Here is a 15,798-nt window from a genome sequence, read left to right on the forward strand (position 1 = left end):
GGCTGCCCACTGCTCCGGGTGTGTGTTCACGGTGTGTGTGTGTTCACTGCTGTGTGTGTGCACTTAGGATGGGTTAAATGCAGAGCACTAATTCCTAGTATGGGTAACCATACTTGGCCACATGTCACGTCACTTTAAGATTAAACAGCTCCTCAAAAAGGCAGACAAAGAAACATGACTTCATCCATTTTTATTGCAAACCATACAAGAATATAAAATAAACACTGAAGAACAGGACAATAATTTATGCATTATATGAACACAATGAGATTTCTGACATGACACGATACTCCAGTTTAATCTGCCAAGAAATGTTAAGCAAGGGGTAGATGAAAACACTCCAAATAACAGAGAAATCCGTACACACAGAGTGGCTCAGCACTGAGTCCCGGCTGGAACTCATGTACGTTCTCGAGGTGTCTGATTGTGTCTGTGTTTGCAGCCTCGAGGCACTGCGGCTAGAGCCGAGCTCAAGATCAGTCCACTTCAGTCAGGCCACACGGCCGTCTGAACTCCTGACCTCTCTCATGGATCCACTTGTTTGAAACTGCCAAACGAGAGGACGAGACAGGAACGGACATTCGATGCTTTTAAAACAACCTACTTCTTATGCCATGTTCATTTCAACAGGAGTAGTAGTTCTCTCTCATCAGAACGTGGGATTTATGCAATTAATGCAACTATTCATGGCATCAGCATGAGTCCGTATTTAGTTCACTTACCCCATTTACTGCCTACTAGAACAGGACAGGCTGCATGTCTGGTTCTGTAGTCTCCTTCTCCACTCTTAAAGAGGTTGTACCAGAACACCGCTGTTCCCTACAGAGAGACCAGGAGCTTTTTAAAATAAATGCTACATCTGAAAAATAACTAACAACAACACTTTAGTTTAAGGAGCAATTCTCACTCTTAACTAGCGTGCATATTAGCTGGATATTAGTACTTATAAAGCACATATTAGTGTCTTATTCTGCATGATCATATTTTAGATCCCTTAATCACACCATACCTAAACTTAACAACTACCTTACTAACTATTAATAAGCAGCAAATTAGAAGTTTGAGGCAAAAAAGTTATAGTTAATAGTGAGAATTGGACCTTAAAATAATCTGTGGCCTAACTAAATTACCAATTTAACACTTCAAGCCGATTTAAAACTTGATGCTGATACCAATATTTACATATCAGGGTGATCAATGGGATACAATTAACAAAAAATACTGATTACACTGTATCTACTACATATGATATAGAGCATTTAGCTACAATATGTAACAAAAAAGTGATTATTGCAGTACCATCATCACTGATGTAATGATTTCATACATGTTTTATTATGAAATGTTTAAAAAGGTTGTCCGTACCTTTCTAGGCCAAATAGCGGCTCCAATATCAGGGAAAACAGTCGCCCCACCAGCCTCAACATCACTCATCTGTAATGAAGAAAGATTATTAACATCCGTCTTTCAGTACAACATGGTATGATCAGCACTTCACATTTTTGTTGAAGAAAATCCTAAAAAAACAACAACAAAAAAGACTATATAATCCAGAATATGGGTGTAATGTTTAAAAACCTGGACTTCTAATGCAAAACTCTGTCCAAAAGAAAGGTAAATTAGAAACAGAAGTGATACTAAGAAACCAATTCCCATCATTGCATTTCTTTTTTGTAAATATATTATATATAGCAGTACCCAGAAGTCATGGCATGTCTGGTGCCATTTACTTTTTAAGCTATATATTTCTCCTGTTTTTAAGCAGAGAGGGAGTCTTTTATTTTTTATCATTGTTATCATTTTAATGTACTATGAAACACTCTGGATTAAATGTATCTGCTCAAGAGAGATATAATATTGACACAAAACGCCTTAAAAGTGCTGTAAAAGTGTAGTTCAGTGGTTCGCAAGCTTTTTGACTCCAAGATGCCCATATTATTTAGTTTAATCATTTCTACTGACTTTTCCAGGGCTATATATCACTTTTAAAAAGTGGCCACCTCATATATCCAGGTTTTCCAGGACAGTGTAAATCCTGGTTCTTCAATGGAAGCAGTTGTTGAGGGAGTGAATTCTAATTAGACTGTATATTTTGAGTTGTTTGGCTTCTTTCAAAGCTTATTTTGTCTTATTGTGCCTGGTTGAGAACCACTGGTGTAGTGTTGATGTGGATTCATGACGAGACCTGATGCCAGGCACCACGGGATACACATACTTACATAATTTAAAAAAGTAGCCACACGATTTCCAGTGCCTAATGATTTGAAAGCATCAGGTTCATCTTTCTATGAAGATAAAATTTTAGAGTAAAGACAGGCAGAGAGGCAGAAGCACAACACATGTACTTACGTAGTTCAGATAGGTGGCAAGTCTATTTCCATCAACCTTGAGGTTGCCGTCAAAAGGACGCTGCAACAGACGTTTGTAAGTGCAGCCGTGAATATCTCCGCCTCTGAGGCAACGTTATTTAAATCTTCAATATGACAACATAAGAGCTGAGTGTTGGGCGTCAAATCAATTTACAAACATGTACTCAATTTAAAATAATTTTCTAAGGAGAATACTTTGGCTCTAGTGGTTTATAAAGAGCCTAATGCATTCCCATTTTCATCATCAATAAATATCCCTATGACATTATCAGGAAATGTATTACCACCAGCAATAAAAATGCTGCTATTCCAACCTTTTACACTAGGGGGTGTTTACACGACATCAATTTCAACTAAAAACTGAAACTTCATTTTTACATGACAGCAGCGTTTTGGTGGGCCTGAAAATCTTGAAAACAGGTTTTTAAAGTGCAAATTTTTGAAAACGATAGCATTGTTATCTCTGCGTAAACTACAAAAATGCAGTGCAAAAATTTCGTGTTTCTTTACAAAGTGACATCGCCAGCTACTGGCCTGGCGTGAATAATACAGTGGTTTCAGTCATTTTCGTGGATCCGTGTGAACGGGGATCATTTAGACAACATTGTCATCTGCATACAAACTTTTCAAAAATGCGAAATGGGAAAAACTTCTGTTTTCAGTACACACTTGTCGTGTAAACATACCCTCGGACACATTTTAAAATAGGATTTTTGCCATCAAGTGACACACACTATACCCCATTATTAAATAGAATAAAACTTTTAATAATTACTTCGTTTATTTTGGCCTTACCCACTTCCATTCTTCTGTTATTTATAAATAATCCTTTTTTAAATAACTGACGTGTGGAGATATCACAGACTGTATACTAATGATTTCAATTATATTACATTATATTATTATTGTCAGGAAATTTTACAGACAAAATATGGAAAAGGTTGAGAAATGTATATTGCGTGTCAACCGACAGTAAAAACACCCACTGATATAATTTTTCTTAATCATCAGAGAAATATCAATATGACATTGCATTGTTTTTAAATGAAAACTGTCACTAATATTTCTTCCTGCACATGCCGCTGATTGCTCTGGTGTGAAATATCATGCACATAATTGAAAGAATGATGCAGTTCTTGCACAAAGCTCTTACCCTTGAGAAATCATAATGTGGTTCATATTGACCTCCAACGCCATAGTTAGCCACCTACGATTGAACAGAAGTTATAAGAAAACCCTTTTCACACAAATTCAGTTTCAGAATCACAGACACAATTCACTATTCACATGAGCATTGTGTGCGAAGTAAATCATGTGGATCAAAAATCTATAACTTTATATTAAGAACCAATTCTCACTATTAACTAGCATGCATATTACTAGCATATCTGCTGTTGTTTATTAGTACTTATTAGACATATTACTAATAAACTGCAGAAAAGCACATATTAACACCTTATTCTGCATGATCATATTTTAGATCCACCCCATATCGAAACTGAACAACTACCTTACTATTAACATGCAGCAAAATAGACATTTATTAGGGCAAAAGTCATAGCTAATAGTTAGGTAATAGTGAGAATTGATCCCCAGACTAAAGTGTGAGCAAAAAATATATTTTTTTAAATACTGGGCATGGAGATATGACTGTATATTAATAACAATAATTCAAATTGATAATTGACAACTATTTTGTACACAATTTTATTACTGTTATTATAATGTGTATTACTCTATATACACTATTCCATATTACCGGTATATTATAATATGGAATACAGTCTCTAAAATCTATATTATATTATATTTAGTGCTGTCAAACGATTAATCGCGATTAATCGCATCCAACATAAAAGTGTTTGTTTATATAATATATGTATGTGTACTGTGTATATTTATTATGTATATATATATATATATATAAATACACACACATACATTATATATTTGGAAAATATTTACATGTCTATATTTATATTCACATAATTTATATTGTATATAAATATATTTAATATATAAACCTAACATATTTTTCTGAAATATATATACACATGCGCGTTTGTGTATTTATATATACATAATAAATATACACAGTACACACACATACATTATATAAACAAACACTTTTATTTTGGATGTGATTAATCGTGATTAATCGTTTGACAGCACTACTTATATTATTAATTTAATCTTCTTAAATGTAAATCACATTATAATGTAACGATTCCTTTTAATTTTTTGGGAAACAAAGTACTGCACAACAGATGTTTATTGTTACTAGAAAATTGTGATTATTTCTGAAATTTTGTTTTAATAATGGCATTATCATTCATTTGAGAAGTACATTCTACTGTATTATATTATACTATATTATATTATTCTATACAATATGTGACCCTGGAGCACAAAAGCAGTGTTAAGTCGCTGGGGTATATTTGTAGCAATAGCCAACAATACATTGTATGGGTCAAAATTATCCATTTTTCTTTTATGCCAAAAATCATTAGGATATTAAGTAAAGATCATGTTCCTTGAAGATATTTTGTAAATCTCCTACCGTAAATATATCAAAACTTAATTTTTGATTAGTAATATGCATTGCTAAGAACTTAATTTGGACAACTTTAAAGATGATTTTCTCAATATTTAGATTTTTTTGCACCCTCAGATTCCAGATTTTCAAATAGTTGGATCTCAGCCAAATCATGTCCTATCCTAACAAACCATACATCAATGAAAGCTTATCTATTCAGCTTTCAGATGATGTATAAATCTCAATTTCGAAAAATTGACACTTATGACTGGTTTTGTGCTCCAGGGTCACATATTATATTACATTACATTATATCATATTAAGTAGCGTGAGACTAAAGCCTATGGAGACCACAGCTTGTGTGTGTGATGTTCTGGAGTATTTAGGATGAGTGACCTGTAGAAGTTCTGCAGTGTCTACAGATAATCCAGTGATGTCCTCTATTCTCTGATTGACCCGCGCGATCACTGGATCGTCTTCCCCTTCTAACCACGCGCTGCAGACACACCAGAAAACTGACAAAATTCTGTTCAACAGCTGCATTACAATATCAAATGAGTACACTTATTAATGCATTACCTACAAGTGAGAGCTATGACCAAATCACAGAATGAAACCATTTACATCACAGTAAAGGCATATCATAATATACTTATTTTGCTGGAAATTCAATGAAATGATCAAGAGTGATGTTGTTAGCAATTAGGAAAAAGATTCCTTGTCCACCAATATTCATGCATATATATCTACTGTCATGTACTTTATAATGCAAATACAATACAGCTCAGCCCTTATGTTCTTATCAAGCCAGACATGAACACCATTAATGAACGGCTGTGTATGAGATGTGCTCACCTTTTGGAAACTCGGTAATGTGCGACCGTCAGAACGCCTGTTTTTGGGTCTCTCACTGTGGCTCTCGCAAGCTACAGAGAACAACTCAGAATTTAGCTTTGCAAAAATAATCTGTCACTACTTTTGTTTCATAGCAACTTTAATCTATAAGCTATCAGCTAATGCCTTATATGAGGTTCAGTGGATTTTTAGCTTAGTGGGGTTATTAGGAAATCAATGCTGCTGTTCCTTTTAAGCCCAAATGTCAAAAGAAAAATTACATTTATGGATTACACTTAAAGACAGAAAATTAAATTTGTTTGTAAACAGTTTTCCTTTGTTCCTTTGTTTCCTTTATTTTACAGCATCTTGTTTATCTCTGTGATGTGCTCACTGAAACAAATGCATGCAATTAATTTCTCTTAATCTTAAAATATTTAATATTTTAATATTTAAAATATTAAAAACATACTGATAAAAAATGTATAGCCTGAATGCACTGTAAGTCGCTTTGGATAAAAGCGTCTGCTAAATGCATAAATTTAATTTAATTAATTTAATTTTAATTTTAAATTTAATTTTAAATTCTTATCAACACTAAGCCTGCTTTTTCCAAACAACCTCTTTTGAGGCTGCGACTATTACAGCACATTATAAATAATAATTCAAGAACAAAAGATTTAGTTGGCACCAAATAAAAAAGTAAGAAATAAAAGCACAAATAGGGTTATATGGTATGTGATTATTTAAGAAATGTTTTTTTTTTATTTATGGGTGAACTACTCATGCCTATTAGGGCTGTCAAAAAAAAATTCGAATTTTGAATATTCGTCGAATTTAAAATAAAAATGCAAAAACATTGCATTCAAATTTTAGGTGTGCGTCAGGCAGCCTTATCAGTGGAATGCAAGTTCAACTTTGAAAAAACATATCTCGAGACTTTATGGCTGGGTTTTTCCCCATCCCACTGCAACTCATGTTTATAAATGAAAAATGTACTCTGTGTGATTGGCTTTTGGCCCTTTGTATTAAACTATGAATACATACATGATGCTGTTTTGTTTATAGTTGATTAAGCAACTTAATTATAATTGGTTTATTAACATTATTTTAAACATTATGCACATTTTTCACAGATAGTAATGTTATCTTATGCTTTGAATAAACTTGCATTAGTAATATTTTGCTCGATGCACGCCTCGGGAGAGAAGCCAAAAGCTTTTCTTCACCCTAACTGAAATTATGCATTTTTAATTCGAATTTTGATAATATTTAAGTACAAAATTTGAATGTAGTTTTTCAGCCATTTTGACATTCGAATTTAGTTTTTCAGTCATTTTGACAGCCCTAATGCCTATATACTGTCCATGTGTCCGTCTAGGGTTTGCACACTCACATTAGGTTTGGCCAGCTCCTTGATCTTCTCTATCTCTTCATCGGAGAGGGCCTCCAGAAAGCGAACGATATGAGGACTGTCCCACTCATCCTCCTCCTTCATCGGCTTGAGCAGCAGACGCGGGCTCCTATTGCCATCCTGATAGCGGCAGAACAGTCGGCTGCGCCTCTTTTGAGTCTGTAGGGAAATTAAGAGAAAAAAAAACTTTAAAGGTCCCATGACATGCTGCTTTTTGGATGCTTTTATATAGGCCTAAGTGGTCCCTAGTACTGTATCTGAAGTCTCTTTCCCGAAATTCAGCCTTGGTGCAGAATTTCAGCCACTACGAGCCAGTCCCACAATGAGCTTTCCTTAGGACGTGCCATTTCTGTGTCTGTAGCTTTAAATGCTAAATTTATACTATAGTCGCACCGGTAGTGACGTCATGGCTGTCGCCGGCCAACGAGTTGGTGTTTTTTCAATGTATGCTGCAGACACGGGTCACGACGAGGCGTTCCCCATAGCGACACCTAGAGGACGCAGTTCGAAGTTCCCATGAAAGGGAACCAGTCATAAGTGTCAGTTTTTCAAAATTGAGATTTATACATCATCTGAATAAATAAGCTTTCCATTGATGTATGGTTTGTTAGGATAGGACAATATTTGGCCGAGATACAACTATTTGAAAATCTGGAATCTGAGGGTGCAAAAAAATCTAAATATTGAGAAAATCATCTTTAAAGTTGTCCAAATGAAGTTCTTAGCAATGCGTATTACTAATCAAAAATTAAGTTTTGATATATTTACGGTAGGAAATTTACAAAATATCTTCATGGAACATGATCTTTACTTAATATCCTAATGATTTTTGGCATAAAAGAAAAATGGATAATTCTGACCCATACAATGTATTGTTGGCTATTGCTACAAATATACCCCAGCGACTTAAGACTGCTTTTGTGCTCCAGGCTCACATATATGTATTTATTTAGATAAATGTTGCAAACACTCATCTGAAACCAACATTAAAATACACAACGATTCGAAACTACAGCCACAAGACTTAAACATTATGTGTGTTAACATGTTAGTGTGATTAATCTAAATCTTGGTCCCCTTCACACTGTCTGCATAAGAAACATTTATATTGTTTACATTACTATAAAAGTTTGGAATATTTAAGATTTTTTTCATGCATTTAAAAGATGTCCCTCATGCTCACCGAGGATGCATTTATTTGATCAAAAATACTGGAAAAACTATGACGACTTACGTCTTTGTTCGGAAAGGTACTTTAACAAAACACCGTAAGATGGACCATAAATGACCTCCCATATCTTCTTTTTATTTATCTCTCTATTCTTTAAAAATACAGTTGTGTAGTTAATGGAAAGAGTGTTCTAATGTTCAAGGGCTGGTTTACTGCCTTCTTGTATTTTTATTTTTATTTATTCTGTTTTTGCCCCTTTTTTATTTTTATGGATACTCAATTTGTTTTCGTGATGTTTTTGGTTGTTGCCAGAGATAGGGAACTTAGAAACTTAGCTGTGTAGCAGCTCACAGGTGCAGTGTTCATCCTTTTATACTGTATTAAATCCGATATAATCTTCCTTCAAGAGACACATTTACTCAATTCAGATCATCTTAGGTTGCAGAAACCATGGGTTGGACACATTTATCATTCTAAATGTAATGCTAAGGCAAGAGGAACAGCTATAATACATAAAAACATGTTATCTAATGTTATTGCTGATCCTCAGGGTCTTTATATTATAGTGTCAGGGCCAGGTCTTGCTAGTGAATATTTATGGCCCCAATTGGGATGATAAGAAATCTGTAAATAAACTGATCACGGCTTTACCCAGCTTCAATTCACATTATTTGATTTTAGGCGGTGACCTGACTCACATGTTTTGGATGTGTCCTACACTTACGGCGTACTGGTCAATCATATTCGATACACTTTCTAAAGTGAGTGAAGTACAGCTGAAGCCATGTGCCGAATTTGTAATATTTGGTGTTCCAGGTGATGAATCGAGTCTGACTCAAAGACAACTAAACATTATTGCCTTTGCATCCTTATTGGCTCGCAGACGAGTTTTATTACATTGGAAATCTACAAATCCGCCTAAAGCATCACACTGGCTTCAGGATTTGATGTTATACCTACACTTGGAAAAGATTAAATATAAAATTACAGGTTCCAATATATTCTCTTATGTCTGGCAACCCTTATTATCACATTTCTCTGATATAAATGCACTTCGTGGGGAGTAATGGGATTTATATTGTTATTGCAATTTCTTCTTATTCTCACCCCTCCCTTATGTAGGGTCTATGTTGTTCATCACTGTATTATACCTGATTGTAGAATCCAATGACTTTTTTTTTTTGTCTATTAAATATCTTCACTGTCACTTTTGATCAATTTAATGGATGCTTTAAAAAAAAAATCATACATGCCCCAAACCTATAAATGGCAGTGTATTAGAGTTTCCACAAAATTATTAAGCAGAAAAAAAAAGAAAAAAAAAACTGTATTCAACACTGATAATAATCAGAAATGTTTCTTGAGCAGCAAGTCAGCATATTAGAATGATTTCTGAAGATCATGTGACACTGAAGACTGGAGTAATGACGCTGAAAATACAGCTTTGATCACAGGAATAAATTACATTTTAAAATATATTCACTTTGAAAACTTTTTTACTGCATGTTTAATTAAATAAATACAGTCTTTGTGAGCAGAAGAGATTTCTTTCAAAAACATAAAAAATATCCTAATTATTCCAAACTTTTGACCAGCAGTGTACAATATAATCAAAGTCTGAAACAAGAGACACTGTAAATGACTCAAAATAATCACGGCTTACAAAAGCAATAAAGTGAGAAGGGCAAATAATTCCCTTATTGTGTGTTTGGGATATAACTTAAGCTGCGCTCACCATCTTGACTCCCTCTCCCCTGCAGAGGGCCTCGTACACCTCTCTCTCGGGCAGGTAGTCTTTGGGCCGCTCATAAGTGTCCAGCTGAATGGGCCTCTCGTCGGCGGGCTCCTGCTGGCTCCGACCCCGGGCCCTCAGCTCCTTAGACAGCAGCTGCTCAAAGTAGTGCAGGTTTGCTCCTGCTCTCTGGTGGCTGGGATCTGCAAGTGCACGCACAGCACAGGACATGCAATTCACAATGGCTGAGAAATACAGCAACAAAAAAACTGCATCAGATATTTTTCTTGGATTCCATGTAATAAATATGGGCCACTCTACAGAATGGATTCAAAGTCAGAGTTGGAAACATCTTGAAAAAACTGTCTTTTTCCACAAATTTTGTATGTATGCAAAGGTACACATTTCTAGTAATAGTGCAGTTAATTCTCATATGTGAGCCTGGAGCACAAAAGCAGTGTTAAGTCGCTGGGGTATATTTGTAGCAATAGCCAACAATACACTGTATGGGTCAAAATTATTTTGACCATTTTATTTTTATGCCAAAAATCATTAGGATATTAAGTAAAGATCATGTTCCATGAAAATATTTTGTAAATTTCCTACCGTAAATATATCAAAACTTAATTTTTGATTAGTAATATGCATTGCTAAGAACTTAGTTTGGACAACTTTAAAGATGATTTTCTCAATATTTAGATTTTTTTGCACCCTCAGATTCCAGATTTTCAAATAGTTGTATCTCAGCCAAATATTGTCCTATCCTAACAAACCATACATCAATGGAAAGCAAAGGGTCAAAATATTGACGATAATTTTGACCCATACAGTGTATTTTTGGCTATTGCTACAAACATACCCCAGCGACTTATGACTGGTTTTGTGCTCCAGGGTCACATATGAGAGTTTCATGTGACTTTATGTGGCTATTACATTTCCTAATGATCATCTAGTGTCAACTAGCTGGTCAAATATAACAGATCGAGAGAAATGGCCTACCGATGGCCACCAAGCGTCGTGTGAGTTCGATGGCTCGTGGCAGGTCACCCATCTGATAGACTGAGTAACTAAGATAATCCAAAATATCAGCTTTGGCCGTCTTGGCGTCTTCTCCCAAGTCCATCTGTCTGAGCGCCTGCTGCATCCACAGCACTGAGTGATAATAGTCAATCTCATTGTAGGCCAGTTTGCCCATGTCAAAGCAGTCATCCACCGTCAGCTCAGCGTTGTAGCGCACCCCTGCGGACAGAACGCCACATCATTTATCACAGGTTTTACAATGGATATTATATTGGACCGAGTGTTACTTTAAGTCATGTGCACACTATATGATTTATAATGGTCCTATATGATTGTTGCTTGTCAAACTGTGCAAACCTGATCCCAGCTATTAGCCATGTCACACTGTGAGATCTGTTGTCATTAATGTCAAGAGTCAGAGCTCGTTAAAAACGGACAAACGCAAAAACACTTCATATAAATTCTGTTGTCTGTTCTGTTTACTGCTGTCATTATTTTTATGTTAAAGTTTTAGTAATTTTGTTGTGTTTTCATCTACGTCTATATAGTTCTTATTAAATTCGATTTCAGTGTCCATTTATTTAATCTTAATTATTTTAGTACTTCAACTTAACTTAATAAACTTTTCTTGGCAACTAGCTGAAATACATTTTTTTAGATATATTTCACTTATTTCCATAGTTCAGCTAGTACTTATTTTATTTCAAGCAATAAATGCTTTCATTAATCTTAAAGTTGTAGTAATTTTGTTGCTTGTCATTTTTATTATTTACATATTTATCAAGTTTTAGATTTTAGCGTCAGTTTGTTCAGTTTTAGTTATTTAGTGCTTCAACTTAAACTAAAGAATAAAAACTGCAAGAGGGAGGGGAAATTATTTTGCTTAAAAATTATGAGGGCACATGAATGCTCGAAAAATGAATGATGTACACAGATAAATCGCGTATAATAAATAATGCAATTTGAGTAAAAACTTTAAAAATAAGTTTTAAAAGGATTTTAAACTTATTAACAACTAACAATTAACTAACAATCACTTTGTTAAATCTCTACTCTTTTGAGGACAATTCACATGAAGCACTGGGCTACATACAGTTCTGCTTATAGTTAATGTGCCTCTTGCAGAATATGCAAGATGTTAATTTAACTTCTGAAGCAAACTGTAATTCAAAAGTTTACACCCCCAGGTCATGGATGTCATAACACACACCAAGTTTAGTTTGAATACACTGAAGTGTTGCTGAGATATAGCCTCACATCCAACTAATTTATCAAATTTGTTCAAGTGTTATTCACGAACGGTTCGACTAATCAACTTGAATTTGATCACGTTTTGTCAGCATGGCCTGAAGATAATCTGGTTCGATTTTTGAAAAAATTGGACCAACAGTCTAGGAGGAGTTCAAAAAAGTCATGCAATCGCAATGGAAAATTAAGTCAATGCAATCGAATCATCTTGAGACAAGGAATCAGGTTCAATCAAGGAATTATGGTTCATACGTTTTTAGCATAAAGTGCAAATTTGCACAGATGGTTGCACTAGAGGGATTGAGTTAGAGGCTCCAAATTTGCTGTAGTTAATGTTGAGACTGTGTTATATCAGTGTGCCAAATTTCATAACTTGCCTGCAAGCAGTTCTATGGGCTGCCATTGACTCAAGAGCAAAGGAGGAGGAGGAAGAACATGAAGACAACAAAGCAAACTAACAGATACAATCGGTGCCTATGTATCACTAGTGCTTGGCTCCTAATCCCAAATCAAGATAGCATTCCAATTTCAAAGTTACAAAAAAGTACAAATGATCAAATAAGCACATGCATTTACAAACATAATGCAAAACTACTGCCTCAGTTTTACTTAAGTCTCAGAAACCACTGATAGTGAGGGTGTATTTGATTTGCTCCCCTTTGAAAGTCTTGCGATGACGGTCTCAGTTCATCACTGACTCTTTAACTGCTATCGCTAGGACTAAGAGCCTTGTATGAACTGAAAACAAGGAAGTGTGAAAACAAGAGCTGGAGTTACCAGAGTGCTGCCTCTGACCTGGCAGTTTGCCTTTGGAGAAACTTTCCGAGTCCAGTTTATACGTGTCCTGCAGACGCATGAGCGCTTTGGCTGCTCCCTTCTCGTCCTCCTCATCAGGGAAATACTGTCTGTGCACAGACATGTTTGATATGAAGCCTTCAGAAAAGAAAAGAAACAAATAAGAGCATTTTATTACACACATATATATATTTATATATATACTCCTATATACAGTGGGTACGGAAAGTATTCAGACCCCCTTCAATTTTTCACTCTTTGTTATATTGCAGATATTTCAGTTTTTCTTTTTTAATAAATCTGCAAAAATGTCAACGATTCTGTGTTTTTCTGTCAATATGGGGTGCTGTGTGTACATTAATGAGGAAAAAAAATTAACTTAAATGATTTTAGCAACTGGCTGCAATATAACAAAGAGTGAAAAATTGAAGGGGGTCTGAATACTTTCTGTACCCACTGTATATATACATATATATATATAAATATATAAGTCAAATGTTTGGAGTCAAAGATTTTTTTTTTTGAAGAATGTAATAAAGAATGCAATAAAATATATTATAAAATGGAGAGTTCCGGTCCTCGATTCTGATTGGCTGAGCCACGTTCGAAGCTGTTGTAAATGACTCTACAAAGTAACATACACCTTTGTTTATGTTTGTGTGTTGCTCGGCATCCACTTTGTTGCAACCACAGCTGATTCTGAGGAGCTACATTGTTTGGTGGAAGAATACTGTTTTTGTTAATATCATTACACTTTATTTGCTGTTTTATTTTGTGAAACCGTACTACGTATAAGCCCCATGAATCCGTGGTTTACAGTGAATTTATAACAGCTAAGGGGGTTACCCCTTGGCTGTTATAAATTCACTGTAAACCACGGCTTCACAGGGCTTATTGCTTTTATATTAAATCGAAAACAGTTCTTTAAATTGTAATAATATTTCATATTATTACTACTGTATTTCCGATCAAATAAATTCAATCACATAAAATAAATCTTTCAAAAACATTTAAAAAAAAAACTTAATGGTTCCAAACTATGTACAAATAATATATAGAACTTTATTTCGTTATAAGGGTATTTTTTCTGGGATTTCTACCTTACACCAGTTCAAGCATGTTCAACATTTGCTTCAGCATAAAACTCGTCATATCTTAAAAGGTAATAATGTCAAAAGATAAAACTGTACAACAGCAAGCATACCACAAAATTACAGTGTCAAAAAAATCATAAATCTACTGTCCAATCCAGACTTTTTTTTTTTCTCAGTACTTTCTCAACGTTAACCCTTCCATGACTTGTGATGCATGCTGATATACTGTACCATCTGACGGGTCCTGCAGCACCAGACTCTCTAACTCGGACCACTCGGTGTTGAGTCTCTTCATCAGCTTGTAGGCGTTCACCGGGTGAGCCAGGAAGCCTTCAGGGTCCGACGTGGATGCATGGGTCAACATATCCAGTTTATTAGCCCAGCTGAAGCCAGCAGATGGACAGAAACACACAAATGAGTCACGGGTTCATGTGTAGTCATATATCAAAAAAGCATCGTCGTGCAAGATCCACCTCTTCACAGCTTCAAGTTTCATCTCTTCTGCTTCAATGTATTCTTTCAGGGACTGGACAAGCTCCCTCTCTGTAAATATCAGGTCTGTCATTTGGCCTATGAAAAGAGAAAGCAAAATTTTAGCATGAAAAAATGACCAAAATGGCGCATTTATTCAAGTTTTAGAGTCCTTCGGCAAAGCCAGCCAGTCCCAATATTTATCAAATCATTTAACTTGAGGCAAATAGCATTAGCATACTGTAAAAAAAAAAAAAAGAAAAAAAAGACTAAAACCTTAAGAGCAAGCCAACACAAACTAAACTCCCGAATGCTTCTGAAGTGAGTGCATGGGCGATGACGTCATCTTCTAGAAAAGTTTCTGTCCTCCTCAAGATTTGCTGCAGTAGAACATCAGCAGAACTCTACAATATAGAACTCTAGTAAAACAATCCATACCTTCAGCTGCATTTAGACACTGATGTATGCCGTGATAAACACACTAAAGTAATACTGATAGCCTATTAGATTAGTAAAAGTGCACCTGCAAAAAGAAAAACACTCTTCCGAGACAAAAAATCAGAAATCAATCTAAAACAAACAGCTAGTAGCCTATCCAGGGAATAAAAACCAATTTAAAACAATATAACGTGCTACGTTTATTTTAATACAAGTTTTACATTTACAAAAACACTATTTTACAACTTAAATTTTACCGACAGCAAAAATGCTGCATCAAACGTGAACGCAAAGCAAACAACTCATTGCAATAGTCTGTTAAAAAAAAAAAAAAAAAATTGAAGCAACAAGAGTTATTTAAAGGTCAGATGTCAAAGGCAAAAGTCACTATGTTGCATGGCACGCACGCACAGCTGTTACAAAATCACACAATCGACTAACATAAAAGCAAAATGGTTCACCTATAAGAGCTGTTACCTCGGTTCGCGTTGAAAGAGTGACCGTGTGATGGGACAGACCAGCAGAAGCAGTTTATTTCAGCTGTTATGCGGTGGTTTTAGTCGCTGCCACGTACAGAAGAGCCTCTCAAACCCTTTCCACAGGCGCTCACAATCCTCGTAATAAACGCGCACTCACATTCCCCAGCTCCATGATGAGCGGCTGTATCAGAGAAAAG

The 15,798-nt window shown here is 35.2% G+C and overlaps 1 protein-coding gene across 3 annotated transcripts; it reads right to left on the reverse strand.

The window, feature by feature from the left end:
• Positions 1-181: 181 nt before the first annotated feature.
• Positions 182-14,781, reverse strand: LOC107661679 (prolyl 4-hydroxylase subunit alpha-2-like). 3 transcript variants are annotated; one of them, XM_016451394.1, is made up of 13 exons: positions 14,687-14,781; positions 14,445-14,596; positions 13,120-13,257; positions 11,056-11,295; positions 10,060-10,259; positions 7,136-7,312; positions 5,761-5,831; positions 5,302-5,401; positions 3,523-3,576; positions 2,220-2,285; positions 1,366-1,434; positions 723-819; positions 182-547 (listed from the first exon to the last, which is right to left on the reverse strand). In XM_016451394.1, the coding sequence occupies exons 1-13, from the start codon at positions 14,776-14,778 to the stop codon at positions 477-479; spliced, it is 1,527 nt and encodes a 508-aa protein (XP_016306880.1). In that variant the 5' UTR covers positions 14,779-14,781; the 3' UTR covers positions 182-476. The 3 variants fall into 3 exon arrangements, with proteins under 3 accessions (XP_016306880.1, XP_016306878.1, XP_016306879.1); XM_016451392.1 differs by having other exon boundaries at positions 13,102-13,257; XM_016451393.1 differs by lacking the exon at positions 2,220-2,285 and adding an exon at positions 2,350-2,409 and having other exon boundaries at positions 13,102-13,257.
• Between the last annotated feature and the right edge of the window lie 1,017 nt (positions 14,782-15,798).

The sequence above is a fragment of the Sinocyclocheilus anshuiensis genome, unplaced genomic scaffold (assembly GCF_001515605.1).
Source record: "Sinocyclocheilus anshuiensis isolate Anshui unplaced genomic scaffold, SAMN03320099.WGS_v1.1 scaffold207, whole genome shotgun sequence".
NCBI classification, from domain to species: domain Eukaryota; kingdom Metazoa; phylum Chordata; class Actinopteri; order Cypriniformes; family Cyprinidae; genus Sinocyclocheilus; species Sinocyclocheilus anshuiensis.